General features: G+C 42.3%; 1 protein-coding gene across 1 annotated transcript in view; it reads left to right on the top strand.

Annotated features, from left to right (window-relative positions):
- The window catches only part of LOC126177159 (juvenile hormone esterase-like), a 79395-nt gene that overhangs the window by 10386 nt on the left and 41139 nt on the right, over nucleotides 1-27870 (top strand). Inside the window, exons 2-3 of the mRNA XM_049924437.1 lie at nucleotides 8386-8649; nucleotides 27384-27593. Coding sequence (XP_049780394.1) covers nucleotides 8386-8649; nucleotides 27384-27593 — 474 coding nt within the window. The remainder of the gene's footprint in view (nucleotides 1-8385; nucleotides 8650-27383; nucleotides 27594-27870) is intronic.

Below are 27870 nucleotides of genomic sequence, written 5' to 3'. Positions count from 1 at the left end.
AGCCTCTACGTGTTTTTTTGGTTGAATATCTGCCGTAGACCATCGTAACGAGAGTTCCATGTATGTACATGCCCGCTGGTTATACCGCGTGGGCCGTCCCAGCTTAGCTGCCGGTGTAGCTTCCCCGGACGAAACACATCTCTAAACGATACACCAGAGCGTGTTCGCTAAAGTAGCACCCATTTCAGCTTTATGTATTGGGATTACTGCGGTACCAATTACACGCAGAAACATTCTGTCTTGCCGGATCTCTAAAGAAACTCCCACCAAATTTTTCTAAACTGTGCTGTGAGCTCATTGCTTAAAATTCATTGTCTTACAAGTGCTCTATATTCATCGTTCCTCGCTGGAATACTGTAACACATTAGGTTCGTTTGAGTAAGGATCAGCAACAGTCACGACTATGTGAATTCATTTGTTCGAGACGTTATTGCAGTTGCAATGAGTCATGACTGACCGAAAGCTGGGCGTGTGCTTGTCAATGAATGGTCATGACTAATCTGGACTGGTCACAGATATTTATTCTTGCAATTCCAAAGTGTTTAATTACATTCCTACAAAGATAACTCGTTGAAGAAACAAGTACTAGATTCCTGCTAGCCTTTTAAGCGGACGATACATCTGAACCTTGTCGAAATTTATTGCATCCTAGTCTAATTTTACTTCCTTAAGGGATTTTCTAGCTGTAATGGGTTGTGCCTATGAATCCTCGACTACGGAAAGCAAAAAGGTCTCATTATCCTCTGTCAATTTCACTTTCAAAATGAATAATTTTCCATTTTCCATATAACGGGTGCAACATAAGATCCGACAGATAGGGGTAAAAACTGTATCATTGTCATAGTGAGATGCACGGGATAACTTGACTCAATGAAGAACAGGCATGGGTAATAATATGCATACAATACAGTTACATATATATACCGGTGAAATTAAACTGCATACCAGATTCGTAACGAGTCTTGGCAGTGACCAGACAAAGCACTATCTGTTCAGATGTTTGGATGTGTAGATGTTTACATTTAATACCCACTTTTAAAGCAACAATAGTGCATACGAATGTGAAAAATTTTGATAAATGTTCTACGGTCGCAGGTTCGTATCCAGCCTCGGGCATGGATGTGTGTGATGTCCTTAGGTTAGTTATGTTTAAGTAGTTCTAAGTTCTAGGGGACTGATGACCTCAGATGTTAAGTCCTATAGTGCTCAGAGCCATTTGAACCATTTGATAAATGTTTATCTAGGAAATATTATAACACTACCACTGATTTACCTGCTATCAAAGGCCTGGCTAGGCAGCCAGAATAATGTTGAATGAGACGCAGCTGACAATGTACTTCTCTGTAGCATACTGAGGTACGGTCCGCACCGCTTGAAACGATATTGCGTTAAACCGAGCGATGTGGCAAAGTGGTTAGTTCTCTGGACTCGCATTTGGGAGGGTGACAGTTCAAACCCCCGGCCGGCCATTCAGAATTAGGTCTTCTGTGATTTCCCTAAATCGCTTAAGGCAAATCCAGGGGTGGTTCCCTTGAAAAAGGCACTGCTGATTTCCTTCCCCATCCTCCCCTAATCCGAGCTTGTGCTCCGTCTATAATGGACTCACTGCCTCCCGGACGTTAAATACTAATTTCTTTCTTTTTGTATATTACATTATCTGTTCGTGAATTTCTAAATAAAAATAGTTTTTGCGTACGAAGTTAATTCATTGACACTAACCTGGTGTACTTATGTTTGTTAATATACTGAATGCCAATAGCACTAGCCATACGTTCGTACACTGGCCACATTGTAGCCTCTCTCTACCAATTTAACCACTGATAATTTTCCTTGAAATTAGTTAATTACCAACATTTATTTCCTATTATTTTTCATAAATATCCGCTATCGCCAGATATTAAGTAAAAATAAATGTCTTCTCTGATATATACTGCATTTTGCAGTCAAATATTGGCCGTTAATCTAACGTGTACTCCAAGCCACACCGGGGGCAAATTTTTCTACTTGCCATTTACCTTCAGTTTTTGCTTTTACAGTATTCGGAATGGGGGTGTATGGCGCAGCGAGAAGTAGCACTGTACAGGTGTAAGGCAATCAGATCACGTTGTCGAGAATGTCGTTAAAATTGGTTGTGTAATTTCATGCGTCGCTGTACTATGAGGAATTTGACGCGGGGTGTTTTACCAGTCAGTTAGGAGGATTAAGACACGTATACAGTTTTGAATATCGGAATCTTCTTGGGCCTTTAAGCTACATTCTGAATTCTTTAGGTTCCGTCGTTGGAGTTACCCTGTTAGTGGAGGCACGTTCCAACTACGTAGGATTAATTAAATACCACCTACATGTAGCGCCATTAGAAAAGCACGAGTTTACCGAAATATCGCTAAACTGCTCGTAAGCTCCTAAGCAGGTCGAAAGTTTGCGTCTGAGTAGGGAGTAGGGTGTACTGCGCTAACCCTCTGATCGGAATATACTGTCGCCTCCAGATTTTGGATTGAGAACACTACAGTAAGGCAATTGGGTCTCTAATCACTATGCTCTGTTGATGATTTTACAAAAGACAACGATGGCGTTTCGACAGTCATCTTAACAAGTCAACTTTTTAAAATATGGGGAAGTTGCTGTAAAGAACAAATAGATTGTAGGCCGATAAGCATCTACACGTCCTCAAAGTAAATACTAGTGCTGACCGCCCTGCTTTATTATATCACAGACTGCTGTTGTTGAGTAGAAGAATGCTGTCAAATATTTTCTTCTGCACTGCTTAAATATTTGCAGCGTACCACCGAATCGGCATTGTGTTGAACCGATCCAAATAAATATCTGTTTGATACTACCAATCAATGTGCTCCGTTTGGTATGAGTCTGATGTCTGGGATATATGGCGTGAAGGGTATAAAAGGTTTAGTTTAACAATTCATATGTTAAACGAGGACTCTGCTTGAAACTTTCTAACACTGAAGAACTGTCACCCAAGGACAAAATGAGAAAAGAAGCCGGACACATGGGGGTAGGACTCACGCTTTGAGGGTTCCGTACAAACTTCATTATGTGTATAGATCGTTAATCTACAGGTTTTGATCAATGAGTCTATCCGTATCAAAATATGGGAGACTAATCGTTGTATCTTTTGATTACATTGACTGAGAAGCTTATTTTTTATACCACCAAGGGACCGCAGACCTTAGCATTTCACATAAAATGATTCAAATGGCTCTCAGCACTATGGGACTTAACATCTTAGGTCATCAGTCTCCTAGAACTTAGAACTACTTAAACGTAACTAACCTAAGGACTTCACACACATCCATGCCCCAGGCAGGATTCGAACCTGCGACCGTATCAGTTGCACGGTCCCGGACTGGAGCGCCTAGAACCGCTCGGCCGCCGCGGCCGGCTAGCATTTCACATAAATTTCAACTTGAGACGTCTACCCGTTCCTGAAGAAAAGGGGTCTTAACAGATGGACACACAGACTGGCGGACAATAAAATATTCTTATATGGGTTCGTTTCATTTTTACCGGTGGAGGTATGGAACCCAAAAAAAAGAGAACGGAACAGGGCAGAGTTAGCACCACAAAATTTATGGCAGGAATCTATAAAGTTGCTTCGTGTTAACACGAAGCCCACTAACTTTTACGTGCATGATATGAGAGACTCCGAAGTAACTCTCTGGATTTATTGGCTTCTGCAGTGTCCGGCGAGCAGTTCGAAGTACTGCGAATTCACTATAGCACGATTTTTGTCTCAAACCTCAAAAAAATGCTTCTTTATTAAACATAGGAAGGTTTAATTAAGCTTGTTGTCATAAAAATCATGTTGTCTGCGATTCAAGTAAGTGGTATACAAGTAAGAGTATACAAGTCTCCCCGTCTTTGCTAAACTCGTCACACAATATATGTCAACTGACAATACTGTGAAAACGGTAGCTTGCTACTCATCACATAGCGGAGATGTTGGTCTGGCCTCAACAGCCACAGACAGTGGTCATGTGAGCGTGAGTTGTGTTTGTGTGAATGTGTGTGTATATGATGTCTACTTAAGAAGAAGGCCTCATGGCCCAAAGCTTATTTCTTAAGCAGCCTTTTTGTTGTTCCTGTCTACGACTGAACTTCTCCGTTATAAGGCAAGTAGCTCAGGGATGTGTGTTAATTAACCTCTGCATATTGCGATTTTACAGGAGGAGGAGGAGGAGGAGGAGACTAGTGTTTAACGTCCCGTCGAAAACGAGGTCATTGAGACAAGCTCGGATAAGGGAAGGATTGGGAAGGAAATCGGCCGTGCCCTTTCAAAGGAACCATCCTAGCATTTGCCTGAGACAATTTAGGGAAATCACGGAAAACCTAAATCAGGACGTCCGCAGACGGGTTTGAACCGTCGTCCTCTCGAATTCGAGTCCAGTGAGCTAACCACTGCGCCACCTTGCGATTTTACAAAGCGCGTCCCATGACAGGTGCTTCCCCTTTCATACGACATCCATGACTTAAAATAACGTCCATGGACAAAGTAAAACTTTTGTGTCGTCTGCTCATGTGAATTTGGAGGGATCATATTCAGTGAACCAATGCAGTTTAAATGCTAAAGGCATTAGGCGCAATAACGTTGTATCTGTCTTCTCTTCCTGACAAGATACATTATTAAGAGAGACAGTGTTGCAGCCACCTACAACCATTGGAATAAATCAGTAGTGAAGGTTGAAATTGTGTGTCGGACCGCGACTCGAACCTGGTTGCTCTGATTCTCTAGAAGTGTTACCCTAACCACCTCCGTCATTCGGACCCTCTTCACGGCTGACTCTAGTTCTCAAACTGTTTTCCACAAGTAGCAACCCCTTCCATTAACACCACTGTTGTAGCATTCGCTAAGTTCCGCAGTGGTTCGGAAGATGCGGCGCACCGGCACTGAAAGTACCTAGAGCCGGACATGTCCGGCAGAACAGACAACACATGGCAGGGCGAGAATTCTAATCGGCCAGCTAGCGCGTCCAGATGGCCGAGGCGCGGCGCACGGTAGCTCAGCGTGTTCGGTCAGACGGTCAGCTGCCCTCTCTAATAAAAAACTGAGTTAGTGGATGAACGATTAACTTGAACAAGCGGCATGGGTTGTCCTGCCCAAACAAACAGAACGATCAAAATGAGATAAAAAAGGCGGTTAAAGTAACCATTCACGAGAAGTGGGGGATCCAAGTTCGAGTCCCTGTCCTGCAAAAATTTCAACCTTCATCACTAATTTATTCCGATGCCAATCCGCGGCTGAAGTCTTATTTTTCGCAATATTGTATTTTTACGGTCACTGAAACACCAGTTGTGCTTTTTCTGTCACACATGGCCACAAACCAATTTACAATATATATATATATATATATATATATATATATATATATATATATATATATATATATATATATATACTCCTGGAAATTGAAATAAGAACACCGTGAAATCATTGTCCCAGGAAGGGGAAACTTTATTGACACATTCCTGGGGTCAGATACATCACATGATCACACTGACAGAACCACAGGCACATAGACACAGGCAACAGAGCATGCACAATGTCGGCACTATTACAGTGTATATCCACCTTTCGCAGCAATGCAGGCTGCTATTCTCCCATGGAGACGATCGTAGAGATGCTGGATGTAGTCCTGTGGAACGGCTTGCCATGCAATTTCCACCTGGCGCCTCAGTTGGACCAGCGTTCGTGCTGGACGTGCAGACCGCGTGAGACGACGCTTCATCCAGTCCCAAACATGCTCAATGGGGGACAGATCCGAAGATCTTGCTGGCCAGGGTAGTTGACTTACACCTTCTAGAGCACGTTGGGTGGCACGGGATACATGCGGACGTGCATTGTCCTGTTGGAACAGCAAGTTCCCTTGCCGGTCTAGGAATGGTAGAACGATGGGTTCGATGACGGTTTGGATGTACCGTGCACTATTCAGTGTCCCCTCGACGATCACCAGTGGTGTACGGCCAGTGTAGGAGATCGCTCCCCACACCATGATGCCGGGTGTTGGCCCTGTGTGCCTCGGTCGTATGCAGTCCTGACTGTGGCGCTCACCTGCACGGCGCCAAACACGCATACGACGATCATTGGCACCAAGGCAGAAGCGACTCTCATCGCTGAAGACGACACGTCTCCATTCGTCCCTCCATTCACGCCTGTCGCGACACCACTGGAGGCGGGCTGCACGATGTTGGGGCGTGAGCGGAAGACGGCCTAACGGTGTGCGGGACCGTAGCCCAGCTTCATGGAGACGGTTGCGAATGGTCCTCGCCGATACCCCAGGAGCAACAGTGTCCCTAATTTGCTGGGAAGTGGCGGTGCGGTCCCCTACGGCACTGCGTAGGATCCTACGGTCTTGGCGTGCATCCGTGCGTCGCTGCGCTCCGGTCCCAGGTCGGCGGGCACGTGCACCTTCCGCCGACCACTGGCGACAACATCGATGTACTGTGGAGACCTCACGCCCCACGTGTTGAGCAATTCGGCGGTACGTCCACCCGGCCTCCCGCATGCCCACTATACGCCCTCGCTCAAAGTCCGTCAACTGCACATACGGTTCACGTCCACGCTGTCGCGGCATGCTACCAGTGTTAAAGACTGCGATGGAGCTCCGTATGCCACGGCAAACTGGCTGACACTGACGGCGGCGGTGCACAAATGCTGCGCAGCTAGCGCCATTCGACGGCCAACACCGCGGTTACTGGTGTGTCCGCTGTGCCGTGCGTGTGATCATTGCTTGTACAGCCCTCTCGCAGTGTCCGGAGCAAGTATGGTGGGTCTGACACACCGGTGTCAATGTGAACTTTTTTCCATTTCCAGGAGTGTATATATATACGTAGGTTGGAACTTAAATCGTGGCAACACTGCTGTGGAGACACTATGCAATGGAACCTATTATTGTCGCTGATAGCACACATTGTTGACATACCTACCTTACCTCAGAGCAAATGGACTCTCCAGTCCCACGTCACCGGCGTGCGCATAATCGAGGGAAGCATAGTCATTTCTGAGCGAGCGGTCTAACGTAACGGTGTCACTATGTTTTCGAAACAGGAACAACGGAGTTGGATCAAGATTGAATGTGCCACAGGTCGTACAGCACGACAGTGTCATGAAGGTCTTCAAGAGGAGTGCAGGGAATCGGCATTGCCATGCAGAACAATGACACGTTGGGTAAAAGCCTTCAGCGAAGGTTGGAAAACTGTGGCAGACATGCATCGGGCAGTTCATCCTAGCGTCTCTGAAGAAGGAGTGCGTGCTGTTGCCACGTTAGTGTACAGTCATCGACGCAAAACGATTCGTGAGCTCGCCGACGAAACCGGACTAGCGCATACGACTGTGCTTCGCATCCTGAAGGAACGCCTGGGAATGTGAAATATTGCATCACGATGTGTTTCGCATCACTTGACGGAAATGCAGAAATGGATGCGTTACGACGATGCTCAGACGCACTTGGAGCGCTGTGAGCGCGAAGGAGATTATTTATTATGGCGTATCGTAACAGTGGATGAGACGGGCCACATCGTATGAACCAAAACTGGAACGCCACTCCAACGAATGGCGTCATTATGGGTCGCCGCGAAAGTCGAAAGTGTGTCAGAGCCCCAATATAGTGAAAGTTATGCTGATTCTCGTGTACGACTGTGATGGTGTTATTCTAACGCATTACGTTCCTCCACAGCATACAGTCAATGCACAGTATTACTGTTAGTTTCTGGAGCATCACCTGCGACAAGCTTTGCGAAAGAAGCGGCGACACTTTCTGCGCAACCAACCCATCATTTCACACGACAATGGGAGGGTGCGTATAGCGCAAGCTGTGGCTACTCTGTTCGGTCAATGGGACTGGGAAGTACTATACCATCCACCATACTCCCCGGACGTAAGTCCTTGTGACTTTGATTTGATTCCGAAGATGATGGAACCACTTCGTGGCATTCGCATCAAAACTGTTCCAGAGATTCGACAGGCAGTAGACCGCTCCATTCGCACCATCAAGTGAACAGGCTCTGCTAACGGTATACTGCACCTTCCACATCGCTGGCAAAGGGTTCTACACAACGCCGGTGACTGCTTTGAAGGACAGTAACAGGTACAAACATGTAACTCTTTTGTATCGGTTGTGAAAAAATAGTAGCCACTATTTAAGTGCCAACTCTCGTATATGTACGACTCTATGTACTTTCGGTGCGGATACACCATAGGTTCTGAACTCCTGTGGTACTTAGCGAATGCTACGAGCAGTGGGGCTAATGGGAGGGGCCGCTACTTGCACGTCACAGTTCTTCAACCCCCACCAGTTATCCCAATGCTTTTAGGCGGCTGAAGCCCTGTTTCTCGTAATGTAGCAGCGTCAATCGCTTCCGTATCCTCCGCAGCTGCTGGTGACGACTGACATGTTCGCGGGCGACGAGGACTGCCTGTACCTGAACGTGTACACGCACAAGGACGCGAACAAGGTGCCGGTGCTGGTGTGGCTGCACGGCGGCGGCTTCCACGCGGGCGATGGCGGCGTCGAGGAGAACGGGCCCGAGTACCTGATGGACCAGAACCTGGTGCTCGTCACGCTCAACCACCGCCTCGGCGTGCTCGGCTTCCTCAGCACCGGCGACGCGGAGCTGCCCGGCAACTACGGCCTCAAGGTGCGCGCCTCGCGGCTCACTGACTCTGGCGTGCTGTGCACTCACCACGCCGCTAGCTGAACGTAGCTCTGCTTCTTTCCTTTAAAAACTAAGCGCTTAGAATGCTCTGTCGGGTCAAAGTTATCTAACTGGTATTTTAGGGCATAACACTCATAAGCTATCAAAAGAGACTATAATACGTGTGTATGGTGTTGGGACAGCGACCAGCCACAAATTTACTTTCAGTTCCTTTATTCAAAGGCTACCGTTACCGGTTTCGAATCGCTGTGATTCATCCTCAGACGGTTTACACTCTTTCTTTATGACATGTGGTGTGTTCTTTACACATTAATTGTCCTAAAATATAATTAATACATAATTATAAACACGCCACACTCAGATGGTTGCGTTACAGATTTTTGTTGCATGTGATTTGCGGGAAATGTCGGTTTGGAGTGTTTGTTTTCATAACATTCGTCCAACAGATGTGAATACATTCCCACTGCATTCTTATTGTTGCACACGTAAATTTTTCTGACTGAACACTTTGGATGTGTCACTGAGAAGATTTCTACCACGCACCACATGTTTTGATACATACAAAGAGCTTACAAACATATGAGTATCAAAGTTAGTAAGATATATCGTAACATTTGACGATGATGTCCTATATTTGGAAAGGATCATATATTCATTTACGCAACTGTAATGCCTTTTACACTAGTACAGAGACATTGATTTTTTGAGTTATATATATATATATATATATATATATATATATATATATATATATATATATATATTACATTATTTAATTACATTTAGCATTATGAGAATTATAGTAACATACAAATTTGCTACTCGATCTGCAGATAGGCGTACTAATAGTATTTACTTTGGAAGTTGGAAAATAATTTTTGGAAATTTTTCAGGAAAGGGGTGTTTGCTAACTCTGTTTGTTCATTAAGGATATAGTCTTGGGTGCTGTTTGTGTGTGTGTGTGTATTTCTATTTTTTCTAATATATTCATAGTGGCTCCTTTTTCTGCTAGATGTAAAATTTTTAAGTTGTCCTCAATGTTTCCCACTGAATGGTTTTCTTCAGCAATATGGGCTCCAAATGCGGATTTGTTCAAGTTACCAAGTCTTAAAGCATCAATGTGTTCTTTGTATCTAATTTCAAAACTTCTGCCTGTCTGTTGAATGTAGAATTTTGGGCATGTATCGCATTTGAGTTTGTATATTCCTGATTTACGGTAGGGACTCTTGGAGGTATTTACATCATGGATTACTTTTTGTTGTAATTTATTATTTGTGGAAAAGCTGATTGTGATATTTTTCTTTTCAAATAAGTTTGCTATTTGGTATGAAAGTGGGCCTATGTGTGGGAGAGTAGCATATTTATGTTTGGATTCTGTGGCACACTGATTTGGCTTCAGGTGACTGCTGTGAAGTGCATCTGTAGTTTTTGTCTGCATTTTGTTGTATAGTTTTTCTATTATTGTGGGTTTATATCCATTATTATGAGCAACTGTTTTAATTATATTGATTTCATTTTGTTGGTCTGTGTCACTCATAGGTACTTTTTTTAATTCGGTGTAGCATCGTTTTGAAATATGTCATTTTTCATGGTGTGTGGTAGAATCTTCTCAGTGACAAATTTAAAGTGTTCAGTCAGAAAAATTTACATGTGCAACAATAAGAAATCAGTGGGAATGTATTCACATTTGTTGGACGAATGTTATGAAAACAAATACTCCAAACCGACATTTCACGTAAGTCACATGCAACGAAAATCTGTAACTCAACCATCTGTGTGTGGCGTGTTAATAATCATGTATCATTTATATTATAGGACAATTAATCAGTAAAAAACAAACCACATGTCATAAAGAAAGCGTGTAAACCGTCTGAGGATGAATCACAGCGATTTGAAACCGATAACGGTACCCTTTGAATAAAGGAACTAAAAGTAAATTTGTGGCTGGTTTCTGTCCCAACACCGTCAACATTTGTCTTCAAACAACAGCCACGGTCTCCATCATGTCATGATATGACAAAATTGCATATAATACGAGTATTAAACCTAATTTTTATTTGCTCATCTACGTTAACATTTGTGTCAAGATAGCATACATTATTTTAAAAAAAGGAACAAATAAAGAAAGAAAAGAAACCGACGCACCACGAAGGAATTATCCAAATGGGCAGGGAATAGGTAGATGTGATATTGTATCAACCTCAGAAATATCCGAAGGAGCTGAATTGCTTTTCGGCTCATTTGCATGCACTCCACGTAACGTAAGTGTCTTGCAGGTTCTCCAATCTCGTTTTGGTGCAGTCATTGGTTATACAAAATAGTGACCACAAGAAAATACTGCTCTGTATGGCAGTTAACTAGAGGTATAAATTAGTGTTATGAAACTAAAATTTTCAGGGAATACCAGAAACAGTCCTTAAGTCTTGTAAACTCAAATTCACTAGAAGAAGCTGTATTTGTGAAGTGTTAACACTCTCATCATTACCTGACACAAATAATGAACATAACTCTAACGCATCAATCATTCTTGAACTCTTGTACTCTAAAAGATTTTCCCATCGTCTTTTAACTGTCGTTCACTAAGCGAGGGCTTTTATATAAACGGAATAATGAACTAAGCAGCCAAAATCAGAAGCGTCAAGCGCTCTGTCGAAAACTCGCCGTCAACAACGTATCACTATTTTCGTGATAGTACGCTGATCTATGTGTAGTTCGAAAATCACCTATCGTACTTGTTGCCTAACACAAAGTGATATTAAAAATCTAAGTTATTCGTATGCATTGAGACTCGACGAGAACACTAATCGTCGTTGCTGACTAACCGTAAATAAGCGTGATATAATACTTTTTTAGCTAGTATCAGATGGCAAATCTGAACTTTAAATTAGTTGACGAAAGTGTTTGAACTGGATTGGGACAGCGATCTAGAAACGTATGTCTGTTAACCAATCACGAAGTATGTTAATCATTGTTTCACTCCCAAACAACAAACTTGAAATGACGTAATGTATGTGTTGGATGGTGATTCGAACACAGCATGTAGCCAGATTATCATGTAAGCACTGTCATGACATATACCGTATTTTCTCACCAGTAGTGTGATGTTTGGGACTGCAGTGACGAGAAAATTAACAGCTTCTGCCTTCTCGGGATTCAAACCCAGCTCCTATCGCCGTTGTTTTCTAGACACGACCAGACATTAACTACAGGTTTCTTTCACCAGTAGCGATATGTGCGCATTTTTGAACTAGAAATGACGTGACGAAAACAAGTACTGAGTGTCGGATCCTGTGCTTATCGTTGTTCACTACACATGAAGACAATTTTTTCACCATAGGTCGAACTTGAAACGATGAGAAGAAAAGATCGTGTTTCTCTGTGGGAGCCGAACCCGTCATATATCATTATTGACAATGAATGAGGAGACGTTAAAAATGAAAGTGAATTTCCATCAACAGTTAGGTGTGCTCTAGCTTATGCCTGAAAGGACATTACGAAAGTTTTTGTGCCCATCCAGGATCGCACCCTGACACGCCCCGTAACTGGAGAACTTGAGGCGTTTATAAACTTGAGCGAAGAGCGAATGCTATTTTTTCGACTGTAACACATCGGTTTTCACGAATAATGTCGTCAATGTGGGATTCAGGCGAAGGAGTTAACACGTCTCGTGACCGGCCAGGACTCTTCTGCCCACTTACAATCATTTCCGCGATTCGTACAACTTTCAGCACAATATAAAACTATTCGAGAACAGATTTTATCTTGTTCTTCGCCTTCATCAAACAAAATTTCGGATCACTGAAGGTTGTTGAACTCAAATCGAAGGTTTAAGCGGCCACGCCATCGTTACTTGCAATGTTGAGTTATAAACGAAACAATTTTTATCCGCCAGCAGTTCTCAGCATATGCATGTGATGAGAACCAAAAGTCATGAAACTATGAAAATCCTGCAAACTTTTATCTTTTTAAATCCTGTTTTTCCTCTTTAATTACGGAATTTACCTCGTATATTTCGTTATTCACCATCTCGTTTCGGCAGTTGCCGTTATAAAAACAAAAACTATGTATGAAATCCTTTTGAATGATGTTGTGATGACGGGCTACGCCCGAAAACCTAAAAAAAAGAAATTGTTAATTATAAGTAGAATTTTACCATTAGCTGCCGAATAAAACTGTGAAAAAGGCGTGCTCAGTATTGACTGGCGTTTGACCTCTTCGTGAAGATATAGTGCCATCAATTCGTTGTTTTCTCAAGGCTATGAACTCCTTAAGTTCTTGCGTAAGACGCATGTCAAGGTTCGAATCCTGGCTGGGCACAAAAACTTTCATAATGTCCTATCAGGCTTAAGCATGAGCACACCTAACTGTTGATGGACATTTAATTTCATTTTTAAAGTCTTTGCATTCATGGTCAATAATGATATATGACGGGTTCGACTCCCAGGGAGACACAGATCTTTTCGTCACGTCGTTTCATGTTCAAACTTGCCGCTCCTAGCTAACAGCGAAACAAAATTTGGTAATTAATGTATCTTCGTGTGTAGTGAACGATAAGTGCGGGGTCCGATTCCCAGTCATCGCTGTACTCTTTGTTACGCAAATTCTAGTTCAAAAATACGCACATATCGCTACTGGTGAAAGAACCTATAGTTAATGTCTATTGAATCATTGGAAGTCAGAAGTTGCTGATTTTCTCGTCACTGCAGTTCCAAACATTACACTACTGGCGAGAAAATTCGATATCTCCACATGACTGTGCTTACATGTAGGTGCTGAGTTCGAATCACCACGCAACACATACATTATCTCATTTCAAGTTTGCCGGCCGGGGTGGCCAAGCGGTTAAAGGCGCTACAGTCTGGAACCGCGCGACCGCTACGGTCGCAGGTTCGTATCCTGCCTCGGGCATGGATGTGTGTGATGTCCTTAGGTTAGTTAGGTTTAAGTAGTTCTAAGTTCTAGGAGACTGATGACCTTAGAAGTTAAGTCCCATAGTGCTCAGAGCCATTTTTCATTTCAAGTTTTTTTATTTGGGAATGAAACCATAAGTAACATATTTCGTGTTTTGTTAACAGCGACAACTGATTCTAGATACCTGTTCCTATCCAGTTCAGACATTTTCGTCACCTAATTTAAAGTTCAAATTTGCTAACTGATACTTGCTAAAAATGTATTGGATCTCGTCTCTTTATGGTGAATCAGCAATGTCGATCAGTGCTGTGGTCGAATCTCGGACAGGCACAAATAAGAGGCGTATTTGGAAAGTAAGGGCTGATCGGTCGCCAAAGGGAAACCACTGTTAAAATCCGATGAAGCTTTGCACAGATGTGTTGAGCAGCGTCTCTAGTACGCCCGTCGATGCCGCAACCGTCTCTCTTTTCAGTTCTGAACGCACAGTGAGCATATAAAGATGCCTAGAACAATAGTATCTCCCGCAAAGGGCCTGGTGAGAAATTTCGCCTGAAGCTATGCAGACCATGTAACATAACTGTCACGTGTTTCCTTCTTCAAGACAATTCTCGGCCGCATTCTGCAGGGGCAATGAAGACGTTCCTGCAGCCTGAAGCTATGCAGCCCATGTAACATAACTGTCATCCGTTTCTTTCTTCAAGACAATTTTCGGCCGCATTCTGCAGGGGCAATGAAGACGCTCCTGCAGTGTTTCCATTGGTAAGTGTTTGATATTCCAGAATACAGCCCGTAAATGTTTCCTTCTGCATTTCAGCTCAAAGTACACGAACCACTGGCTATGAAGACAACATTTTGGCACAGACAACGAGCTGTAGACCAGCGTAGAGAATTGGTGGAGACCATTGGCGGCTACCATCTGTGACGATGGCGTTGGAAAGTTTGTACAAAGCTACCACATATGTCTAAGTTGAATCGGCGACTATGTAGATAACTAGCTGGAAGTTGTAGCTAAATGTTGCAAATAAAATATTTTTCATTTTCACCCTGGTTACCATTTCTTGAGCTATCGGACATTACCGATACGCCCCGTAATTTGCTTCGTTAGTATTGGGTCTCAATGCATATCTAGAACAAAAAATTTCGTCGTGTCATTTAAAAGTCAAATAAATGCACAACACTATTCTGGAGTATTGCTGTGCTGTGTGGGATCCACATCGGGTGGGACTGATGGATGACATCGAAAAAGTTCAAAGAAGGGCAGCTCGTTTTTGATTATCGTGAAACAGGGGACACAGACATGATACGTGAATTGGAGTGGCAATCATTAAAACAAAGGCGTTTTTCGTTGCTATGGGATCTTCTCATGAAATTTCAATCACCAGTTTTCTCCTCCGATTGCGAAAAATATTCTTTTGGCACCAACCTACAGAGGGAGAAATGGTCACCACGACAAAATAAGAGAAATCCGGGCTCGCACAGAAAAATTTAAGTGCTCCTTTTTTTAAGCGCGCCGTTCGAGAGTGGAACGGTAGAGAGACAGCTTGAAGGTGGTCCATTGAATCCTCTGCCAGGAATCATAGAGATTTGGGAGTCCAGATATTCTTGAAACTCTCATATTCGCAAGAGAATGTTTTTTTGAGTAAGGTTACGGACTGATTGATGTGTTATAGTTGCGGGTATTATTTCTGTCAGGTACTAGTGAAAGTGGCAATAGTTTAGAAATGTCGCTTCTTGCAATGAAGTTGAGTTTACGAGCTTTAAGGACTGTCTCATGTGTTCCCTGATATTTGTAATATCGTGGTATTAATTTATATTTAGAGTTAATTTCCATAGAAAACCGTGTTTTCTAGAGGTCACTTGTGGTAACCATTTTGTATAGTGAAGCAACTATACCGAAACGCGATTAGAGGACTTGCAAGACAGTTACGTTATCTGAGCTGGATGCAAATCAGCTGAAACGCAATACAGGTCGTTAGGATACATATACAGACGAACAAATTTTTACAGTTTCATAAAAAAATTGGATGATTTATTCTACATAATCAATGATTTATTTTAGACAATCTAGACAATTCGGCAAGTCGATAAGGTGTTGGTCCACCTCAGGCCCATATTCAAGCTGTTATTCGACTTGGCACTGATTGAGAGAATTGCTGGATGTCCTCCTGAGGGATGTCGTGCCAAATTCTGTCCAATTTGACGCGTTAGATCATCAAAATCCCGAACTGGTTGGAGTGCCCTGCTCATAATGCTCCAGACGTTCTCAATTCGGGCGACCTTGCTGTTTAAGACTGTGTTTGGAAAGACGAAGACGAGCAGTAGCAACCCTGGCCTTGTGCAGGCGGGCGTTATCTTGCTGAAATATAAACCCAGGAAGGCTTACCATGAAAGGCAACAAAACGGGGCGTAGAATATCGTCGACGCACTACTGTACTATAAAGGGTCCTGTTAACAAAAGAAATGGCACACCAGACCACCACTTCTGATTGTCGCGCTATATGGCGGGCGACAGTCAGGTTGGTATCCCATCGAATAATCATTCCGGTCACATATATCTCTGAGTACTGACCATTCCTCCTGCGTTACCCTGTATTTTAGTGGGGAAAAACGGTCAACGTAGTTCTGTGCCACTGAACCTGAAGATGGGAATTCATTCTCTAGAAACATGTCGTTCAACAGAAAGAAAAATATAAAATGGTTAAATGGAATAATTCAAGATATTAGTAATTTATAAGCTATGTTTGAGCTGTTTTATGGAGAATCAACCCTGTAAACCAATTTTTTTTATTGTGACTGAGACAGAAATGAAACAAGTTAGCAACCCATCATAGATAAAAAATGTAATTTGATTTGAACAGGCAGCCCAGGAATGATCAGTGTTTTCTGGGATACAATAGGGACTTTTCCCAGTGATTTTCTTTCTAAGCTTAAAAAAGTCTGGAAGGATCTGAAGTACAATTTGTCAGAATATCGATCCTGTGCACAAACCTCTTCCCTTTAGTAAAAAGTTTAAAGATCTTTTTGGGTGACAAACTTTTTAAGTTTAACGAAGGGTAGGCAGGTGTATGACAGACGCTCAGGAGTAGTGCTTGAGGAATAAGACCTCGTCACTGGAGGAAAAAAAATCTGGACTGACCTAAAGGGGCCATGTCAAAATACAAGACACGTGAAGCGTCGTGGCTAACTCGTCCGTTTCGGTCAGTTTTGGAGCAGTTTACTCACAAGGGAACCTCCCCATCGCACCCCCTTCAGATTTAGTTACAAGTTGGCACAGTGGTTAGGGCTTGAAAAACTGAATACAGATCACTCGAGAAAACAGGAAGAAGTTGTGTGGAACTATGAAAAAAATAAGCAAAATACAAAACCGAGTAGTCCATGCGCAAGATAGGCAACATCAAGGATAAACTGAGCTCAGCAGCGCCGTGGTCCCGTGGTTAGCGTGAGCAGCTGCGGAACGAGAGGTCCTTGGTTCAAGTCTTACCTCGAGTGAAAAGTTTAATTTTTTGTTTTCAGACCATTATTTTGCGAAGTTGCACAGGTACACAGAGCAGTATTGTTTACGTGATCGTGTGTCAATTATCAAAGTTCAGGCACTCACGCATAATCAACCTCGCTCTCCAAAATTCCGGGACATGTTCAGATTTGCTTGGACATATGCAGTATTTGTCGGTCTACACACGGAAAAATTTGAAAACGTTAAAAACATATATTTTGACAGAGCACAGGGAAAACTGTGCGACTGTGAAACTGTTGCATTCATTTGTTGCAGTTTTGTGACAAACTCTTATGTTTTCATCACTTTTTTGGGCGTGATTATCACATCCACAAGAAAACCTAAATCGGGCAAGGTAGAAGAAACTTTTTACCCATTAGCCAAGTGTACAAGTTAGGTGAGTCGACAACATATTCCTGTCATGTGACGCACATGCCGTCACCAGTGTAGTATAGAATATATCAGACGTGTTTTCCTGTGGAGGAATTGGTTGACCTATGACCTTGCGATCAAATGTTTTCGGTTCCCATTGGAGAAGCACGTCCTTTCGTCTACTAATCGCACGGTTTTGCAGTGTGGTCGCAAAAGACAGACACTAAACTTGTTACAGTGAACAGAGACGTCAATGAACGAACGGCAGATAATAACTTTGCGAAAATAAAGAAAGTAAACTTTTCACCCGAGGGAAGTCTTGAACCAAGGACCTCTCGTTCCGCAGCTACTCACGCTAAGCACGGGACCACGGCGCTCCTGAGCTCACACTATCCTTGATGTTGCCTATCTTCGCATTGACTACTCAGTTTGTATATTTTGCTTTTTTTTTTTTCAAATACCAGACAACTTCTTCCTGTTTTCTTGATTGATCTGTATTCAGTTTTTCAAGGCCTATCCACTGTGCCAACTTATAGCTAAATCTGAGGGGGGTGCGATGGGGAGGTTCCCTTGTCAGTAAGGCGCGTCTGATTCAATTACGCCCTACATTCTAGACTTGATAAATGCTTGTATTGTGATTACCGGTGTAGCTTTCTGTGACATTTTTACGTCGCTCTCTTCTGCTAGCTGTAACTTATTCTTTCAGACCAGACTAGTTAATTTTTTCTGAGGATTCTGTTGTTTCAGTATTGCTAGGATGCCATTGCATCAGCATGTCGTTACTCCCATATGTCATGAAATAAACTTGACACAATGTTGATAGGACTGACATTATTTTAATATTTTATATTACTACTAGTGGCAGCAGTAGTAGTAACCCACGGACTATGTACATTGCAGAGTTAACTGTAAATAGAATCTCTAACCATGCCTGCTTAGATGTATGAGAACGCCTGAAGATCTCAATATTATCAGTGAAAATAAATATGTAAATAAACATATATTTTTTTTAGGACGCACAGTAATTGTGATAGTTTTCGATTAATAACTATCTTGTTATTCAGGATCATATAAATCCGACATTACGTATGTATTTCGTTTCTGGCTTCAGACGCGTTAGAACCATGTTACATTCGTATTCGTATCACCAGACTGGATTTCCTTCCGCATGACCGTTTTTAAGGAACGATTAACTTATCGAAAAGTTTCTGCTCACAATATCATAACCCTGAAAAATTCTTCTTTCTTTAAAGACTTAAAGATAACTATTTTAAGCCAAAACTGTGTACACGGAATTACTTACAGCTGTCGAGCGTACAATGTAAATTTATAATACAGTACGGACTCTGAGTCTCCATCTATCAGCAGCACTCCAATATCAGTGTTCACTCAGTACGAATATTCACAAAATGCACGTATCATTTAATAATTTCTCCAGCAGATACTTTCGTTCAGCATAATAGCAATTACATGTGGCAACACAGTAATCATTGCCTAATGCAATATGTTATTTGCATTCTGGGCAATTCCCAATTACAATTAATATTTCTGCATCAGGGCCTGAATTTCCAGCCAGCAGGCATTGCCCGTAATTTGTTGTGATCCTCGTTTAACATTGCTCGGATAAACAATTAATCCATCACTAACAACTGCAACTGATTTCTCCGACAATAAAAGCTTTCATAATGCATTATGCAGTCAGCAGTTACTCCTTTAATGATGAAAATGGTATTTTTTGGCCTGTGCCAAATTCATCTGACGTCGATGGCATTTAAGGACGAAAATAAATTAACTAAATAATTGATCTCCGAAGTGTCGTAATGGGTAAGCAACAATTTAAGAGGAAACACTGCGCTAGACATCCGAGTGAAAATAAATAGAAATAGAAACTTTTACACTTGGAATGGTCAGTATCAAACCCCGATGACGTACTAACCGACGTCTTTGCGACGATGAATATGTTTTAAATGTTCACAGGGTTTCAGATGTGAAAAGTCGATGTTCGTCCTCAAAGTAACGATATTATTTTCCATTCAACTTGTGATGGGTGACACTAACTGACGAATAGTGCTAAGTCGTATCCAGGTGTTCCGATTTAAGGGCTCAGAAAATACTAGGAAACCTAAAAGCGGGGTATGGGTCGAGACGTAACGAGAGCTTAAAGTGGACAAAAGACGCTTGTGGGCCTCTGTCAGAATTTCATTATTTACTATCATTTAAACATTTTTCTCGAAATAGGAGCAGACCCTATATTTTCGACGTGTGCCATGCACATGGATCATATATAATAGGTCGCCATGAATTTGCGATAATTTAGGCTCTATCGGCAGCGCAGGTACCCATTTGCTTGTCACAGAAAACATACTGCGGTGATATGTAGTCAGTATAATCACCTCGCATGTCAAGGCGCAGAGATCACATTTCCGCATTAGCACGGAACACGACGGTTGATCGTATCTGCTGCTATTATTTCCATAATCTCTTCACATACCTTGTGCAGACCAGCGGTTTAAATCTGTACGCAAGGGTCTTGACCAAATCCCACGCACAGATGTATTCGGCGTCGATTTCAGGTGAATTCGTAGCGCAGATATTTGGGAAAGTACCAGTTCGGTCTCCTTAACTTATGGCTGAGGTTCTGACGAGCTGTGATGGAAATTTATGTAGAGCTACATCCTGCTGAAATACAGGCGTATTCAGAATTTGATCAGTCTCCGATGGTAATTCTAGAAAATGGTAAAGATTTTTAGTTAAATTTTGCTTGTTACAGAAAACATACATACTGCGGTATAGTTCTGTTCATCCGTAGCCACGATATTCCGTTCTCATTCTTGTGTCTCATGATGCAGTGAAGTAGGCCAGTGGACAAGGGAACATTCCCAGGGGTAAATAAATGATCTTGATGGAACTTGGCGGGTGTGCGAAGGGGAAAAAATAATGCAATACGTATTCTTTTGTTTGTGCCCAATTCCACTCTGTATTCTTTTGTTTGTGCCCAATTCCACTCTGAAGGAGTAAAACGCACCCTGAAAGGTAATTTGGCATATTAGATTTGAAGAGAATATCTTCGAATCGATGCAACGTAATAAATGTTTTTCAGATAAAAGTTGATCTATAATTAACGTTGTCGAAAACTGCATAATCAAGTACTGTATTAATTTGAAAGTTGACAAACGAAAACACTTCTTACAATATAAATCAAAGAAGCTTTCAAACTACATGTGTCCATGTGTAATAAAGCTAGTTTCTGAAATACCATTTTTGGCGAATAAGCTATATACAATATGCTGTCGAAGTATTTTCAACATACCTAATTAAAATATCTAAGTAGTAGTTATTATTCTAATTATTTATTTTCTTCGTTTTTATTTTACTTTTTAAATTTTTATTTTACATTTTACATTTTTAGATTACCGTTTCACATACCTGTATTTTGTTAATGTAAAATAATATACAACTTATTATTATGATAGAAAATCATTACAATAATCATAATCTATACAAAAATGCTTAAAACATAACTTGTTTTGCACCTTGCACATAAAATGAAAGAAATTTCTCCACATAATACACACGATGTACAAACGATATAAAACAAAATCCAGCAGAATTTCAAATTTCCACGGTAAATCCTCGAATTATTTTGGTTTGTGTCAGCAAATTTCCGGACATTGGTAAACCTCGGCGAAGATAATTGATTATGTAATTGTCACTGCAGTTCAGTTACTCTGACGGAACAAAATCGCGACACAAAAAAGGAGCTGTGCGTTATAAAAGAAAATTCGTAATTGCATGAGACTTGCCCTGGCAGCACCACTATGAGGATACAAACCAAGTTTGCTTTAAATGGACGCTGCAACGGTCGTGAGTGTTGGTTACCTTTGACAGCGGACGTAGTGGTTTGATGTTAGTCAGGAATGCCTTTAAGGCAACTTAATCACTCAACTTATTAGAGAATTTATTGTCGGTGGAGATAGAAACTCTTACATTGAATAGATTCAGTAAATTAACATTTTTTTGTGAAATGGATTTACTTACAGTGAGTCCAAAAAGTATACGTCTAGTTGTAATTTTTTTAAATAATTAAGTGTATGTCACAAGAAAGGAAGGGAAAATTAAATGTGAACATCCAGTCATATGCAACGAACCTTGGTAAGTCATTGTTATTGATGGACAAGGAAATAACTCCCTCCATGGCGATAAAAAATTTGACAAATTGGAGAATTTGTTCAAGGGCTACTACAAAAAGTATTCAACCACACATATTTTTTTAAATTTACAATCTGAAAATATGATTTCAGTTACAAAAATTAATATTTAGTGGGGTTTCCCTTTGCAACTATTACTGCTTGTAGCCGTCTGGAAATCGACTTGACCAAGTGTGCCGTCAGAGAGGCTGGACTTTTGTCCCATTCGTCTCTTGTTGGAAATGTCATTTCTCCTCATGCTATCTTCCAGTACTTTCCAAAGGCGTTCAATAGGATTAGTGTCTGGGCTCTGAGGAGAGGTGTTAAGTTGTTTTGGGGTATTGTACATGAGCAACAGCCTTGTATTTAGAGCCGTATGCTTTGGGTTGTTATCTTGCTGAAAAATGTAGTTTCCTTGCAGACCTAAATTTTCGGCGCTAGGATTCAGATTGTCCTTTAAAATGTTGATATACGTATGGTGATCCATTGAACCTTCTATGAAATGTAATTTTCAACACCTGCAGCACTCATACAGCCCCACAGAAACTGTTTAAACGTCGCACAAAATTGCGTGGCAACATCTCCGCATTCTTCTAACGCCATACCATTCGCCTGCCATCCGACCCGAATACGTTATATTTACTCTCATTAGAAAATATTACTCTATTCCAGAAGTCTTCTTTTTTGAATCTATGTTGCACCGCAAAATAAAGACGTTTCTTTCGATTCTGTTCTCTGACCCAAAATTTCTTGCGCGCTACCCGGCTGTGATACCATACGCTTTGAAGGTATTTCTGATTGTGTTGGCACATACCTTCTTTCCCCTAGATTAACTCACCAGCCAACTTAGGAGCGCTGATTTTAGGTTTCTTCTTCATTTCTCTCATGATAAATCTCACGTCTGCATCAGTCAGAGTGTGAGGGCATCCGGTACGTGGTTAGTTTCTTAATGATTTTGTTGCGCAAAATTATCGACTGAACCTTCGATCTAGGTCTACCGACTACTTTAGCAATCTGGTAAGAAGATTTTCACTCGTTATGAAAGTACAGAATAAGTTTTCTTTCGATCAGCGTCGTCTCACTACCCTTATGGCCCATGGTGCTAATTTCACTGTATCAGCGCCTTTCAGAACCACAACAGGCGAGAGAGTGGGGCCGCGCACGGTTGACTCTAGTGTGTGCCGTGGGTCAGCGTTATAGTTTAATCACTGCGCGTTGAATTTTCGGCATGTTGAGCTCTTGTATTAAATTTTCTATTTTGTTAAACATGCTGTCGATTTGGATGCATTTCTTTCCTTGCTTCTCAACAAAAATGAGTTACGAGGTACTTCTTACATGACGGGCTCCTTAGATTTTGTATACATTTCTTTTCATGTTACACAGACTTTGTTTTCTAAAAGACATGCAGCTAGACGAATACTTTTTGGACTCACTGTATATCTCTTTATGACTACAGCGTCGCCCACAACCAGCATTAACCGGCCCTCTATTGACCGACCAGGTGTTAACATGTGCGAACTCCTTTAAAACAAGAACGACATTTCAGAATAGTGAGTTACATCTACACAAGCGTAGGGACGCTTTCAGATGAGCTGCCAAACGGTCTCAAAAATAGCTCGAAAACAGATGTAAGATTGGCAGTGTCCTCAAAAGTTTAGGAAACGATCCTTGTAATTTTTTAAGGCCGCAGTGAATTCTCCAAATCTCGCGTTTCTTTAGTGTCATTGATCTTCGTGAATTGAACTTTGTTTGCCAAAGTTCGTCCCCTAGAATGCGATTTTCTATTTAAATTCATCCAAATCAAACCAGAAATAAGTTGTTTCACACTTTACAGCGGCTTATTGTGGTCAGCGTGCATTAACTCCGCTTAACATGCGAAGCGTTCAATCCATTCTGAATGTTCTAATTTCTGTTCCTGCCCTCCTTGTTGCATCATATATTCGATAACAGTGGCTTTTAAATCGGAAAATCGTCCCAGGCATGCCGCTTGATTTAACTAACGTACATGGCAGTAATGTTTAAAGCTCCATAGTTTTCCTTCATTTCCGTCGAAAACTGTTGCAAATCACAGTGGAGTAATGTGTGCGACTTCAGAAATTTTGCTATTCATATCACCAATTTCTTCAAATGCTCCATGCCTGCAAAATTTAGCACGAAGTGCTTCGTGGTGTACATAAGTATAAATACTGTCTGTCGATCATTGTAATTTTTGGTCTTTTATTGACAGCTATATCTTTAAATTCTTTCTACGAGATATTGTAATACCGTTTCATAGCAAATTCGCAATGCCTGTCGATTATGCTACTGCATAATAGATATTGAAAACCCTCATCACTTTCTTCTGACATTCCCATTCATTTTTAAGCTTGTGGCAATAGATCACTGGACTGCCTCTTTTTGTGGAAACAGCGACTGGCCTGTCAACATCCTTCATACCATGAACAAATAATGTAGTGTAAACAGCGCTGACACCACGATTATGCCGAACTGAAGCGGGTTGTGCCGACCAAAAGATTCCATACTACAATACTAAAGAAAATTTTGCAAAAACAGACATAATGTCCGATGGGATACCGTAATCACTGTTTATACAATGCTTCTTATAATCCGTCATGATTGCAAAAATGTTTATTCACATGAGTGGTTTCGTTTCCTCTAGAACCATCTTCAGTTCTGAAACGACATGATACTAATTTACTATTTCACAAATGCAACCTTTTTCATCCTATCCGATCAACATCAAATGTACCAGAAAGTACCTGCATTTTTGGTTACAGGAGTAGCCCGCCCCGTTACAGGAGTAACCTTCACATGTTGCGTCACATTAAATTGGTTGGCAGAATGCACGTCATTTATATTAATTATAAAACTATTACCGACATGGCACGTGTGAGGTTTGCAACGCTTTATCTGGCTCTGACGTAGATCTGTTGCATCTCCTGATCTTCTGCCAATACAACGGTCTTTGATTCGCCTTCTCCACAACGTTTTCTATGTGGTCGTTCCAATTTAAGTTGTTGATAACTTTATCCCTAGATAGCTAGTTGAATTGACAGCCCTTAAATTTGTGTGATTTATCATGTAAAAGAAATTTGACTGATTTCTTTTCGTACTCATATGCATAGTCTCACATTTTTCGTTGCTGAGAGACAATTGCACATTTCGCACCATACAGATATCGTGTCTAAGTCATTTTGGAACTGGTTTTGAGCTTATGATGACTTTACTAGACGGTAAATGATAGCATCATCTGAAATTTAAGAGATTTTCTCGGATTATCTCTTAAATCATTTGTGTAGATTAGGAACAGCAGAGGGCCTGTAAGACTTCGTTGGGAAACACCAGATATCACCTCTGTTTTACTCGATCATTTGAGGTCCATTACTACGAACTGTGACCTTTCTGACAGGAAATCACGAATCTAGTCGCACAACTGAGGCGATTCTCCAAAGGCGAGCGATTTGGTTAGATGCCGCTTGTGAGAAACGGTGTTGAAAACCTACTGAAAATCCAGAAATATGTATTCAGTTTGAGATCCCCTGTCGATAGCACTCATTACTTCGTGCGAGTAAGGAACTCTTTGTATTTCAGAAGAACGATATTTTCTCAATCTGTGCTGACTGTATGTTAATAGACCGTTTCCTTAAAGGTAATTCATAATGTTCGCACACAGTATGTAACTCACAAATCTTTCAAAAATCGATGTCGATGGTATGGGTCTGTTATTTAGCGGATTACTCCTGTTCCCTTTGTTAAGTACTGGCGTGGCGTCTGCAACTTCGTAGTTTCTAGATACGGATTTGTTGCCGAGTGAACTGTTGTGCACTGGAACTGCTACCGGATGATGCAGCAAAGCATCCTAAACGCGTCGTAAATAAAAAGAATCACCACTCAGTAAGTGCAGGGTGTTCCATTTATCTGATGACCGTCCGCAGCTCGTGGTCGTGCGGTAGCGTTCTCGTTTCCCGCGCCCGGGTTCCCGGGTTCGATTCCCGGCGGGGTCAGGGATTTTCTCTGCCTCTTGATGACTGGGTGTTGTGTGATGTCCTTAGGTTAGTTAGGTTTAAGTAGTTCTAAGTTCTAGGGGACTGATGACCATAGATGTTAAGTCCCATAGTGCTCAGAGCCATCTGATGACCGCCTGCCCCGAGTGTTGCAGACCGACCACGAAAGCTACGGCTGCAGATTGAATGGGTTTCCTTTGGGTTTGAGCCTGAAGGCCGTACAGACATGCGCGCCTTGTCGGCCAGTGTCATTCGAGCAGCGAAACAGGCGTCAGGAGTGTAACAGTGAAGTCTGCGAACTCAACAACGGCAAGAGCGAATTAATCAGTTCCACAACGAGTGTTTATTTACGATTCGTATGTGCGTACAAAGACCGCTCGTACTGTTCGACGAGTGTTTGAACAGAAGTTTCCAGGTGTTCGAGTTCAGAGTCGTGACGTAGTTCACAAATTAGTGAATGATTTCGTGAAACGGGAAGTGTTCAGAACAAGAAGCGTAAACGACGACGTACAGTGCTCACAGAAGCTCATCTCAATGAGATTGCATGCCGCCTGGAAAACTCCGCAAAAAAATTTCGCAGCAAACACAAAAATCGTGCACCTCTGTACAAAGAGGTGCTGCGCTGCTTCGGCGAAGGCCTTATAAAGTATCAGTAGTACAAGAACGTCGACCTCGTGATCCTGCGCACATGGTTAAGTTTTGCGAATGGGTTTTAAAACAAGTCCACGACGGTGAAATGGATCCTTACATGATTCTGTTTTAAGTCGAGGCTCAGTTACGTTTACACGGGTGTGTTAATTCCCAAAACTGTCGACATTAGTGCGCAGACAGACCTGTTCTGCTTCGTGAGGAACCCCTTCATGAACAGAAAATAGGGGTGTGGTGCCAGAATAGTAGGCCTAATTTTTTTAATGACACAGTTAGGCGTGAAAGGTATGTGCAAAACATGTTACGACCGTTTTTTAATGAACTGGTTGAAACAGAACGAAGCTTCGCATTTTTTCAACAGGATTCGGCAAAGGCTCATACGGCCACTGTTTCTTTGCACGCAATTCGCGATGTGTTCAATGAAAGAATGATTAGCAACAATATCTGGCCCGCTACAAGTCCTGATTTAACTTCGTGCGATTTTTATTTGTTGGGCGCACTGAAGGACAAAATGTACACAACAAATCCTGACACGATAGAGGAACTCAAGGATAAATGGCTCTGAGCACTATGGGACTTAACTGCTTTGGTCACCAGTCCCCTAGAAGTTAGAACTACTTAAACCTAACTAACTCAAGGACCTCACACACATCCATGCCCGAGGCAAGATTCGAACCTGCGACCGTAGCGGTCGCGCAGTTCCGGACTGTAGAGCCTAGAATCGCTCGGCCACTCCGGCCTGCGAACTCAAGGATAATAGCCGTGAATCAATTAATTCAATAATCGTGCGATTAATAATTTCTTGAGTAGGTGTCAGAAATGCGTGGGAAATAATGGCATCTCCTTGCGTGACATGGGTGAGTACAAAATTTATTTGCTTATATTTAAAATGTAGTTTTGCCCTACCGCTGCAGTAGACAGGCGACACGGCATCTGATGGCCTGGCAGCGGAGCGCTCTCTGCCCGGCTATCTATTGCGCCGAACAGGCGGTCATCAGACAAATGGAACGCCCAGCAGTTACGTCGTCTGTTTACTTATAATTGGTTTAGACAGGTTCCGGGTGAAGCAGTGCCAGCGTGTAATGCGTCGCTTTGCCGCAGGACCAGGTGATGGCGCTGCAGTGGGTGCAGCGCAACGTGGCCGAGTTCGGCGGCGACCCGTCGCGCGTGACGCTGTACGGCGCCGGCTCGGGCGCGGCGTGCGCGCAGTACCACATGCTGAGCCCGCTCTCGGCCGGCCTCTTCCACCGCGTCATCGCGCAGAGCGGCTCCGTGCTCAACCCCTGGGCGCTGCAGCGCAAACCCATCCGGGTACGCCACCGCAGCACCACGTAGCGTACCGCAGCCGAAGCGTACGTGACGGCGCTGATGTCTCATTCTAATTCTGCACCCACGAAGTCCGACGACACCCAGGGCATCATCAGTTAATACACACCATTAAGTGGGGTAGGACGTCAAACGGGCCGACTTGGAGCAGGAGAGGCATCGCAGGACATTTTAATTTCCAGTGTCTATACTTTTACAAATAAAGTCATAAAACTTTGTCATCATCACCAGGAAGGATTTAGCATTCACACTGATTTCAGCG

The sequence above is a fragment of the Schistocerca cancellata genome, chromosome 1 (assembly GCF_023864275.1).
Source record: "Schistocerca cancellata isolate TAMUIC-IGC-003103 chromosome 1, iqSchCanc2.1, whole genome shotgun sequence".
In the NCBI taxonomy this organism is placed as follows: domain Eukaryota; kingdom Metazoa; phylum Arthropoda; class Insecta; order Orthoptera; family Acrididae; genus Schistocerca; species Schistocerca cancellata.
The sequence above is the reverse complement of the archived record's forward strand: the minus strand, read 5'-3'. Positions and strand labels throughout refer to the sequence as shown.